At 45.7% G+C, this 12,244-nt stretch overlaps 1 protein-coding gene across 5 annotated transcripts in view; it reads right to left on the bottom strand.

The window, feature by feature from the left end:
* Positions 1-986: 986 nt before the first annotated feature.
* The window catches only part of DENND5A (DENN domain containing 5A), a 104,798-nt gene continuing 93,540 nt past the window's right edge, over positions 987-12,244 (bottom strand). For all 5 annotated transcript variants that reach the window (XM_053561346.1, XM_053561351.1, XM_053561348.1 and 2 more), the window contains 8 exons: positions 8,544-8,665; positions 6,844-6,989; positions 6,170-6,288; positions 5,606-5,787; positions 4,924-5,006; positions 4,277-4,400; positions 3,532-3,700; positions 987-2,002 (listed from right to left, as the gene is read on the bottom strand). In XM_053561346.1, coding sequence (XP_053417321.1) covers positions 1,819-2,002; positions 3,532-3,700; positions 4,277-4,400; positions 4,924-5,006; positions 5,606-5,787; positions 6,170-6,288; positions 6,844-6,989; positions 8,544-8,665 — 1,129 coding nt within the window. In that variant the 3' untranslated portion in view covers positions 987-1,818. The remainder of the gene's footprint in view (positions 2,003-3,531; positions 3,701-4,276; positions 4,401-4,923; positions 5,007-5,605; positions 5,788-6,169; positions 6,289-6,843; positions 6,990-8,543; positions 8,666-12,244) is intronic.

Genomic DNA, 12,244 nt, shown 5'->3' with positions numbered 1-12,244 from the left:
GAATGAACAAGCAAACTGAAATTAAAAATAAAAAAAAATTTCTTTAGATATAGTATTTAAGAATTACATTTCATTTCTATCAAAATGAATAAATTAAAAAAAAATACAGGGAGGCTTGCTCAGCACCTGAGACACAGTGGTTATGGCGCTGGCCACCTGCACCAGCCTGGCAGGTTCGAACCCATCCCGGGCCAGCTAAACAACAACTGCAACAAAAAATAGCCAGGCGTTGTGGTGGGCGCCTGTAGTCCCAGCTACTTGGGAGGCTAAGACAAGAGAGTCACTTAAGCCAAAGAGCTCGAGGTTGCTGTGAGCTATGATGATGCCATAGCACTCTATCCAGGATGACAAAGTGAGACTATGTCTCAAAAATAATAAAACAAACAAAAAAAACCCAGGAAGGCACAAAAGAAGACACTGATTAGTCTGAGGTGCTCTACTTGATCGTGCTAGACTTTTGGAGCCTCCTGCCAAAGCAGCTTGAAGAATAAAAAGGAAAGAAGCTGGTTCCCAGGCTCTCATAAACCTCCGCCACCTGCCATCTCTGGAAAAGCAAATCCTCTCAAGAGCGAGCTCCTCTCCCCACCCTACCCCTAACAGACAGGGTCTCCCATGTCCTATGTTCCCACACCTGATCTCCCTCACCCTCTCAAAAAATGGCCCATCCATCTCAGTCAAGTGACAGTCTTCGCAACCTTGACCAGGTCTCCTCGCTGCTAGGGCCTCAGCCTCCTCCTCAGCAGAGTAGGAAAAAAACTTTGTCCACATCTCTCTCAATTAGCCACTTGAGTTAACAGCTATAAAAGGTCCTGGTACTGTAAGGGGAAGGACCCAAGACACAAGCCAAGCTCCCCAGCAGCATCCCAGGCCATCTACAACCCTAAGCCGCTGATGGAGGGAGATGATGTCACAGCCCAGTCCTCCCATTGAACCTTAGAGCACGTCCATTGCTCACAAACCCCCATCAAAGTCAATGACCCATGCAGTTTTGTTTCAGGTGTTTTATTAAGTGGGCCATACTGTAGCTGGTTTCTAAGTTGCAAAACAACATAAATTTAACAATAACATAGCCAGTTAGATTGTGACAAGCTTTCCCTTTCCTTAAAAAAAGAAAAAGAAATACCTAAAACATACAATGGAGGGTTAAATAAATAAGACATCAAAAAAGAAAAAAGAAAAAAAAAACTGTTAAAACATGCTTATGTTTACTTCTGTGCAACTGTGTGCCAACAGGAAATATGACTTTCAACATGATAACATGTCCCGGCACATCTCCTTTCCAAATAATACTGACAAAAAAGAAAAGATGTGGACTGACTCATCAGTGCTTAGAGGCACTACTAAAAATCCCTTTGATTGGAGCAGGGGGCTTCCCGCTCAGCACACCTGTGTGGCCCATGAAAGCCAAATATCCATAATAATGTTAATATAGAAAATATTAGTTTAAAAACAATGTGGAATGGCCTCATTAATGTGACAGGGCAAGGAAGTAGAACTGCCCCATACACAGCCGCAGGCTCAGTCCGGGGAGGCGGCAGGCTTCCAGCACATGGCCAAGGCAAGGGAGGGCACCAGCTTCAAAATAAGCGGCACCAACCTTGCTCCCTCTCCCTATCACTCTTTCACATGAAAGTGTGTAAAAAGTAAATCAGCAAATAAACTCTAAAATAGATTATTTATTCCAAAAATCCTCTAGTTTTCTTTTTACAATGAATACACATCCTCTCCATCTCCTGCACAACCTCCTTAAGTCCCTGTAGGAAGAGATGCAGGGTGAGGGTCCTTCTTAGTCTCCTGCTGCTGGCTGGTGCTAGGAGGTCAGATGTCGATGCCCTTGACAAGGGACGTCTCCAGGGTGATGTTGAATTCTTGCAATGTCTGCAGCACTCGGATCAAGGAATTAACAAGTGTGTGGTCTTTGATCAGTGCCACATCCTCATACATATGTGCAGTGATGGGGCAGTCAGCTAGCAGGGCAATCCAGTGGTGTAGAAGGTGATCTCTGACAGGGCAGCAACAGTCCAGGCAGGTCAAGGGAAAGGGAGACAGTTAATAAAGCCAACAGGGAGACTCCAAACTAAGTCTGAAGCTGAAAAAGCCGACAGCTTCACTATCACCCCCTTTCCCTCCCTAATAGAGTTTGACAAGGAAGTCTTATAACACAGGGACATCAACCCAACCTGACCCAGATCAGCCCTGTTACCTGTTCCCATGGCTTCTTTTTCTCCCCTACCTCCCTCAGCCTCCCTAGACAACCCACCACCAGAGAGGCACCAGGCTGCATTCTGCACTGCTCCCTCCATCTCAGCAGTCAGTCTCTCCCAGAGCATTTCTCCTCCCTATAGTAACCACCACTAGCACTCACTAGCACTTAGCACATGCCAGCACTGTTACATTAACCTTCATGATAACCCTACAATGTGAGGTATATGGAGGTTAAACAGCTTGTCCAAGATCACAGGCTACTAAATGGCTAACCTGAGATGTGAACCTAATGAATCTGGTTCTAGAGCCTGTTTTTAGTTTGTTTGTTTTTAAATTTCAGGTTAATGTGAAGGTACAAACAACAAAATTTGAATTTGTTAGGTAGAGTCCCCCTTGCAGTTGTGTACCACACCCAAAAGGTGTGCCATACACCCCTACACTGTGCCTATTAAGTGGGAGCACACCAATCCCTCCCCCTTCTCCCATTCCTTCTTCCCCCAACTTCAATTGAAATGAGTTTTACTCTTCTGTGGGCATATATTAGTTCATCTACTGGTTTCATATTGGTATAGAGTACATTAGATATTTGTTTTTCCATTCTTGTGATACTTTGCTAAGAAGAATGTGTTTCACTTCCATCCAGGTTAATACAAAAGATGTAAAGTCTCCATCTTTTTTATAGCTGAATAGTATTCCACGGTATACATAACCACAGTTTGTTAATCCATTCCTGAGTTGAAGGCTATTTAGGTAGAGTGAACTTACATAAAAGTAGATGGTGGATGGGCTAGCCTACTAGATACCTAAGCTCTATGGCACAGCCTGTTGCTCCTAGGCTATAAACCTGTACAGCATGTTGTTGTACTGAATACTGTAGGCAACTAAAACACAATGACAAGTATCTGGGTATACTTGTAAACATAGAAATGGCACAGTAAAAATAGAGTATTATCATCTTACAAGACCACGATGCTGTAAGTGGTCTGACATTGACTGAAAGATCATTCGTTATGTGGCATGTATGACTGAAAGATCATTCGTTATGTGGCATGTAACTATACATGACACACAAAAGAAATTAAAGGCTGGGCGGCACCTGTGGCTCAAGGAGTAGGGTGCCAGTCCCATATGCCGGAGGTGGCGGGTTCAAACCCAGCCCCGGCCAAAAAAAAAAAAAAAGAAATTAAAGGCCTTTTGGAAGTCCTCCAAGGCCCCACCTGCCCAAGCGCATCAGATCATTAACCACTCTCCACCCCTGCAACGACAGGCCTCCAGCACCACCTCTGAGGCTGGCTGTTGTGCACTCTGGGCCCTGAGGCTGCATACCTGGCTCCCAAGCACACCAGCATCTGAAACTTGCCATCCTTGCCAATGTTCCGGGGAGTATTGTTGATTGCAGTAACAAATCTGCAGAAGTTCCGGGCCCTTGTATGCCAGTTTTCCTCAGGAACTACCTCATTCTGCTCTAATGTCTCATAATAGGTTTGTGCTTTTTCTGTGAAGAGTAGAAAAGCTTGACAAAGGCTCTCAACACCAACCTATCTCTGATTGTCCTGCAGGCCATGGGTCTCTCCTAGTCCATGAAGGTAACTTAGTAAGAATAACATGAATGTTCTGATGTCACTGGTCACACTTCAAAATGATCCTTATGTTCCTTATTTTAAAAATTTATGTGTCCCTTGATATAAAGATGGCTTTTCTCTAGTCTAAATACACAAGAAAACTCTGAGTATGGTTTCTTGCATGAAAATGCTCCATAACACAGGCCCACTATTAACTGGCCTTTGGAGCTAAAAGGTGAGGACTCACAACTAAGCCCATACTAGATAACAGATGTCTAGAAAGAATCTTTTCCGTCCAATTCTCAGGAGGTAAGTGTTCAAAAAGGGGGAAGGAGAGATCCTATCGTTCCCTTCAAAAGAACAGGGAAAACAAGTAAGAGATCTAAACTGAGAGTCACCTAATTTGGGTTCTGCACCTCAGACCCAAGTTGTCAGCACCCATGTTATGCTGGTGAGTCCCCCTATGTCTCTGCATGTTTTTTCCACCCTCCTACCCTAGCCCAACTCACCCAGGAAATCCCAAATGAAGACATTTTTGAAGAGCCGGGGTGATTTAAATCCATGCTGGAAAGCCTGTTCCAGGGCGGAGACAAGACCACATTCTCCACAAAGCAACAGTGTCAGACTGCCTCGCTACATAAAGAAACAGGGGAGAGAGCCAGGCTTGTCTCAGCTGAGCTGCCCTCCCACCATTACATCCCCAAACCCACAGCCCAGAGCTGGGAGGGCAACAAAGAACAGGCAAAGACCTTGTCTATTCCTTCTAACGCCTGGCAAAGCTCTCAATCAAGAGCTACTAAATGAATGGGTGAATGAAAAGCTGATGGATCTGGGTCACACACAAGGAGATTCCCCACCAGGAGGACAAAGCCAGTGTGACCATTGTTCAGAGATACCACGCCAATCTGAAAGAGGACAGGAACAGGCACCGCTCACTGGAGGCCTAGGGACTCCTCTAGTATGAAAGAAAAACAGGGCAAATGAGGCAAAGGCCCCCAGAAGAAGGGGTCTGCTCCAGCTCAGACAGCTGAGGCACACATTCTACAAGTCTCTGGGCTATCCATGCACCTGGGCCTGGAAGAGCACAAGAAGATTCTTGGGTAAACAGGATCACTCCCTCAATATAAGACCTGGTTTGCAGGGTAGGAAGGCTCACCTCTTTCTCAGGCTTATGGAAGTGCTTCACAATGCCATTCACTGCCTCCCCAATGGATTCCTGGATCTGCCCAGTGTTCAGCTCTGATAAAAGATCAAGCAGACATCCTGACCAATCTCAGAGGCTGACAGTGCCCAGCTGACTGAGTGGGAGACTGAGGACACAGGCAGGGCCTTCAGAAGCTGGGCAGCTAGACCCTGGGAAGCAGAGGCTCTTGTCCACCCAACTTTACTGAGCTAGTTCTTCCTAAAACCTTGGGTAAAAAGCAAAAGCTAATATTTTAGAGTTCTATCTCTAAAAGATGCTGGTAAAGTTTATTTTCCATTTTACCCTGGAGTTTCTAGCAACCAAAAGAAGGCCATTCCTTGGCTATGAGACTCAGGAATCAGGAGAAGGCCAGAAAGTAGACCCCTCTTCATTAAAGGATTACATACAAATAGTACACAGTGCCAGGCTTAGCTACATAAGCCCATGCGGCTCCATCCAGGCCTCTACGGAGCGTGGCAAATACTCTCACTGATTTAGGAGAGGAGGGTGCCAAATGCCTGAGGCAGCTCTGCCAGCAAAAGGGGTTCCTGCAGGAGCCGTGTAGGGTAGGATCTGGGCTCCCAATCAGAGCTGGAAGAGACCTGCCCCTGCCTAGGCTGGATGGCATGAGGGCCCACCCCCTCTTCTGACTTACTGGGCTTATTGTTGGGTGAGACAGTAACAAGCCTCCGGATGACACTGGGGGACTGTTGTAGCGGCGGAGTCCGGCACGGCCTCTCGTCCACCTCGGGCTGGGACGTGAGCAGCTCCCCAACTAGGATCCGCTCCAGGCTTCCATCATCCATGCCCTTCCCCAACCACCGGCCACATGGGAACCTGAAGGTCAGGTAAAGACCTGTGAGAGCTGCCAGCTCCTCCACAGTGCCCTTCTCCTTGCTGCTCTGCAAGAGCTGTTGACAAAGCCAACCCCTGGGGAAAGGCTCTAAAGCTAGGCCAGGGAGCCCCTCAAGGCCCTGTCTGCCCCATTAGCATGGGTGGCATGGGAGCTGTGGACAGCAATTCCACACATCTTCACTTAGAAAGCCCTTCTATTAATTCTTTCCACATGCATGAGGCAAAGCCAAACAGGAAGCTGCCTCCACCTCTCACAACCTAAAGGTCTCCTTGAGAATGCCACATCCTAAGCAGTACAGACGGCCCCTGGTGGCATAACTTGCACATAGGGGATAGCTAAGGACATATCTGAGGGAACACTTACCTATAGGTGTGTCCTGTGATCTCATTCCTAACCATGACATACTCCACCAGCCATTTGGCATACAGCCCAGAGTTATCGTGGCCAATCTGGACAGTAGTGAGCTTCCCCAAGTTCTGGCACTGTCAGCAAATAGATGAGGTATCAGGAAAATGGGAGAAAACAAGGACAAGCCTTGGAGGCCCAGATCTGACTGGCGCCTGCAACCTGGACCCTCAGCATCTGCAGAGTGGAGCTCTTGGCTCTACCTACCACCAGGGCTGGCAGTACAGCACTTTCTCATGAGGGGCTCAACAATGAGAAGGACGCTGCTACCCAGAGGAGGGACAGGACCTGGGGACAGGCAGCTCTAAAAGTGGACTGCAAAGTCTCTGGAACACTTGGGCTAGGCAGCTGAAAGAACTCTTGGAGACTTCTCGACACATGATGCAGAGAGAGATGTATAAGTCCAGTAAAGTAAGTGCCTTCCAGCCACTGTGTAGGCAAGGCAGGCTCCCTCTCCTCAGGGTCAATTCTTGGCTCCCACCTCCAGTGATCTCAGGACAGGTCAGCTATGCTGTTGCATTAAACTGTACAGAACAAGGCCTCTAGAAAACCCTGTAGAAAACTCCCCAAAGCAGATGTTGCAAACTTAGATCCCCACAGAGCCTGGTGTTGTAGTCCCCAGATACACATACCTCAAAGGTCATCTCTAGCATGTTCCTGGGAATCTGTAGGATCTGTGTCTCACCCAATTCTCCTGATATACAGATCCATGGGTTGGCAGTGAACATGGAGCCCCCTAGCTTCTTGCTTGGTATAATCAGAATGTGGTACGGGATCACTGTTTAGGGAAAGCCACAAAGGCATTAATTTAGGGGACTCAGGAAACCTTCCCATATTTGATGGGGCCCTGACCTGCCCCAGGCATGCTGGTGCCAACTGTGGCCCCAGGAGAGCCCTGGAACAGCAGGGCCCCAGGTACTAGGTGGATTAGAATATTAGCCAATTCCCCCAAGTACCTCATTCTTATTTCTCACAGGGTTACCACCCAAACCTCAAAGATCCAAGCCTATCTGCAGGCTCAGGGTTAAGTGAACTTACTCCTTAAACAATGCCACCAATTCTCTATTAAATTGCTTTTCAGAGTACTTTTCAACCTATCATCTCATGAACCCTAATGGCAATCATTAACAATCTTAAGGGAGGTCACACAAGTATTATAATCTCTCTTCCAAGGCATAAAGAGGGTAGTAATTTCCCTCAAGTCTTCTAAATTCCAGTCCAGTGCCACTCCTTTTAAGCTCACAACCCTGGTCTCTGAGAGGGAAAATGGAGTGTAAGATAGAGTCCATGCTGCCGAGGCTGCTGGGTAACTCGCCAAAAAACTAACTGTGGGGCAACTCAGAGACCTCTCTCCACCCAGCAGAGAATCCCAGTGTCAAAGAAGAGAAGGCTCAGCTGGGCTGGGTGCAATGGCTCACACTTGTAATTCCAACAACTTGGGAAGCTGAGGCAGGAGGATTGCTTGAGGCCAGGAGTTCAAGACCAGTCTAGGAAACATAGCAAGACACTTTCTCTTAAAAAAAAAAAAAAAAAAAAGGGGGAATAAAAAAGGAGAAGGCTCAAAGGGCATTAAGCCATTTTGAACCTTCTTTTACATTCCAAAAATACAGAGACTGAGGCCCACAGCAGGAACACATAATGAGCTGGGCTGGGCCCTGGGTCAAACTTCTCACTGCCACTCCAAATTCTTTCTGCTACTTCAGGAAGAGTTGATTGACCTCAGGGTAAAACAAAAGGGAGATTCTTTATAGATATGCAGGAAGAGAAACAAACTGTATCAGCCTACTCTATTCCACTCCACCTTCATCACCTTAGGCTTCCAATGCAGTGCCTAAGGAAGGGAAACACTTGATAACTCCATGACAAAAGGACTGAGCTTCCCCAATTCAAAACAAGACTTAAAAGGTCAAAGAAAACACAATCTCCAAGGAGAGTAAGTAGACCCCTCTCCCCACAAAAGCAAAAGAAATACAGAAAGTACAGGGATAGGCCCGGTGCAGTGGCTCACACCTGTAATCCTAGTACTCTGGGAGGCTGAGGCAAGTAGATTGCCTGAGTTCATGGGTTTGAGGAAGAGTAAGACCCTGTATATATATATAGCGGGGCGTTGTGGCAGCCGCCTGTAGTCCTAGCTACTCAGGAGGCTGGGACACGGGAATAGCTTGAGCCTAAGAGCACTCTACAGAGGGTGACAAAGTTAGACTTTGTCTCAAAACAAAACAAACAAGTACAGGGATAATTTTCTTTCTTTAAAAAGGGGAAAGTGAGTGAGCCTCAGGCAGATTGATGAAGACTGCCTGAGAAGGCCAGTGGAGAGCTTGGGGATACTCACAGATAGTTGTGAAGACATTGGTAAAGCAAAAGTAATCCACAGCATTGAAAGACAGGAGGTGATAAAGGAATTGCTCCTTCTCATCATCACAGCGCAGGAAGGCATAGCGCTTGTACAACTTTCTGTTGGGGAGGAGGCAACACATAAGTCTCCCAGCCAAAAGGAGGACAGAGAAGCTAGAATTATTCAGTTCTGGACGGAGACAGATAGAGGAAGCATAAAATATCACTCCCAAGATCCTTAAGTTCACCCTATTAAGGAATAAAGCTAGCCACTCTGTAACTGAGGGGTGGAGGGAAAATGGCTTAAGCTACAACAGGAACAACAAAAATCAAACACTATCTGTGTGCAAGAGTTGATATTATTATATAATCAAGTGCTAGAACCTCCTCTCCTAAACTGTGAGCTGGAATGAAATTCTATCAGGGTTCAAACAGGGTATCTCAGGCTTCTAGTTGTCACCCAGCATATAATGTATGATAGCAATGAAAAGAGGTCTCAGTCACCATTTATCACCAGGCCTAGTTTCAAACCCTCAGTAGACCCAGAGCTACAAGTCAGAACACTGCTTTGAATGTGGGTATAACTCAGGACAGCTTGAGAGGCACTGAAGGGCAGGCTTCTGCTCCTGCGTATGATCCAAGTCACAGGTAAGGAAGAGCTGTGCAGATCATGTCCTTTCCCTCTGCTCAAACTTCCTCCCTTCATCCCCACTGCTTATTCTTCAAAGGCCAGTTTCTCTAGAGTTGAGGGTTCTGAAAAATGATCACTTAGTAATGAGACTGAAAAATTAGGCTAGAGTTAAATGAAGAAAGGCCCTACATTTTCAAGCTAAAGAGTTTGCAATTTGCCTAGCAAGTAATGGGTTTCTGTAATTTGCCCTAGAAGTAAAGGGAGAGCTATAACCAACCTCAGAAAATTTAAATTTAATGTAGGTGACAGGTTAAAGGAGAATGAGGATTAAACTTAGGCAGTACAGTAAAAATGAAGAGGAGACAGGTTGGGCAGAGGCTAAGGACTTGAAAACTGTATGTGGGAGGTAAAGCAAAGCAAGGATCCAAGACTAACTCCAAATTCTGAATGCAGGTAGCAAGGAGCAGGAGAAGATGTTCAGAGAGCACAGTGGTGACAGTACCAGAAAGTCTGAGAGTAAAGTCGTTATGGTGAAGACTCTGTCAAGCTTGCTTTTGTTCTGTCTAAAAGTAAGATATATCTATATGAGGGTTAACACAGGACTGGAGCTCAGAAGACGCATCAGAGCAAGAACTTCAGATGTGGGAGTCATTTGCTTAGAGGTGAGAGACGCGTCCTAAGAATGGATGAGGTTGGCTCGGTGCCCATAGCACAGTGGTTACGGCACTGGCCACATGCACCGAGGCTGGCGGGTTTGAGGCTGGCCAGCCAAACGACGACAACTGCAACAAAAACAAACAAAAAAGAATGGATGAGGTCACTAAGTGAGAAAGAAAGAAAATGTGCACACGCAGAGAACTGTGTGTGTGAAGATGGTGTAAGCCAGTATCATGGAAAGAGTAAGGGGAGAAAGAGAACAGAATGGAACAGGGTCACAGCAGCCATACCAAGTGAATTTCAAGGTAAAGGGGGCACTACACGAGAGTAGTGGCTCCCTATATAAGAGCTAATTTCACCTTCTGGAATTTATACTTCAATGGGAGTCCCATGAATACATGGTCCCTTGCTCTTGTTTCTACCTTACCCCATCTCCAGGTTGCAAAGGAGATGTGGAGGCTAACTGGAAATCCCAGAGATTAAGGAACATTCTATAAAAATATACTCTCCCAAGGCTGTCCACCTGGTCCTGTCTATGCAGCTAGGCACACATTTTATATGTGCAGGATGAATACCTACTAGGTGCTAGCCAACATGTTCAGCATTGGTTCATGCTCTCAATGAAAGCACATTTTAAAAAGCAGCAAGTGAGTAGATAATATAATGCACCATATCAGTGTTTTTAAAAAAGGGATGAACAAATACTATAGCAAATGTTATGCACACAAGAAGGAATGGGGACCAGGTCTCTGGAAAGTCCAGGAAAACACTGGCAAAGAAAACTTCTAATTGGACCCTGAAGGAGTTAACCAGGTGGAGAGAGGTAAGAGACAAGAGTCGTGCAGAAGTATAGACAAGAAAGGGCTGAGAAGGGAAAAGGGTATGATGTGACAAGCTTTAAGCAAACTGGGGAGAAAGATCCAGACAGGGTAGAGGTACCAGCAGGCAGGTTTTGATGAACTACCTCTTTCCCTCTCCCTATTCCCATCCAAGAGTTTTGTGGCAGCAAAATTCTCCTCATTTTCCACTCACTGGAGTAACACGAGTTAGAATATCAGAAGTTACTGTGTATTTAGTAAATTCTGAAGCTTATCTCCTCTAATAGGGTTACAGTTTAAAGAAACCAGGATCAGCTTCCTCACCAAGACCTGCGCACTATTTGCTGTTGGGGAGGCCCTTAAGCTTACCTGCCCTAGGCCTGCGCAGGTCTTGGTCTTCATCAGGTTTCTGTGCTTGTCCCTTCTCAGCTGCCTCTTAGCCTTGTCTTCCTGGGGACCTGCAGCCTTTCCTGACAGAAGAGCCCACACTGGCCCAGAGGATGTACTCCTGCCCTGTCAGACCCCAGCACTTACACAGCTACGATGACAGATTTTTCCAGGACATATAACTGTCCTCTAGAATCTGGTGTACAAATGTTTGTCTTCCAAAGCCCTGGCTTAAATGTTCACCTGTTCTTTTAGTTGTCTTCCCAATCTTCAAATTTTATTCCTAAACCTTTTGGTCCCTTTAGGGGATAAAATTTAAGTACTTTAAGAATTGTTATTTCCTAACTTCTCAAGTAAGCGCTCTAACCTACCAAGGTTTTAAACCTAGTTTCTTACTGTGGTGCACACACACAAAACAGTCTAAAAAATCATATCTCAACCAGATCTTCCGGTTTAATCAATCAGCTTACACTAAATCTCCCCAAGGTCCACTCCTCCCCCTTATTATCTGTAGGGAGTCACATTATAAAGGATACCATGGAAAAGATGCCTAAGGAAATCCCAAAAAGAAAAAGAAAATGCCCAACAGTCTTGCCAATGAACAAAGAGCCAAATAATTATACATGAGGAAAGACAGAGAGATGATAATCTGAGAGTCGTAGGATAGCCTTCTTTTCTCCTGCCCCTCTTGTAGGGTACAGAAAGAATGCAGGGGATAAAAACAAATCAAAAGAAAGGATCTGCAGGTTTAGTAGCTCCTTGGATTCTCTCCCAATTCTCTTTCTGAGTGGAAGATGTGGAAGGAAAGAACATAACGAGTATTATGTGAAAGCCCTTCAATACTTTAGGGAGGTTTAGGCAGGGTCCAGAGGGGAAGAACAAAGAATTGGTTGCTTTGGGCTAGCTCTGGGCTCAGGAGAGAATAAGAGAGATAAGGGGATACCTCAGAAGTTTCCCTTTAATTCTCCAATCCTTTGCTCCCCAGAACAGGAAAGAGACAGAAAAAATCCCTTATGCATTTTTTCCCTGTATTCAGGTATACATGTCACCTGAATACAGGAAGAAGAGGAAAGAACAGATCTTTCTCTCTACCTCTTTAAGAAAGCTAGTTCTGAGCATGTAGATTGATGCTAAGGAGAACAGATACAGCCCAAGTATCCTTCTACAGATAAAAAAGGAGAGGAAGTATTACAAAACCTTCATACG

The sequence above is a fragment of the Nycticebus coucang genome, chromosome 14, assembly GCF_027406575.1.
Source record: "Nycticebus coucang isolate mNycCou1 chromosome 14, mNycCou1.pri, whole genome shotgun sequence".
NCBI classification, from domain to species: Eukaryota; Metazoa; Chordata; class Mammalia; order Primates; family Lorisidae; genus Nycticebus; species Nycticebus coucang.
The sequence above is the reverse complement of the archived record's forward strand: the minus strand, read 5'-3'. Positions and strand labels throughout refer to the sequence as shown.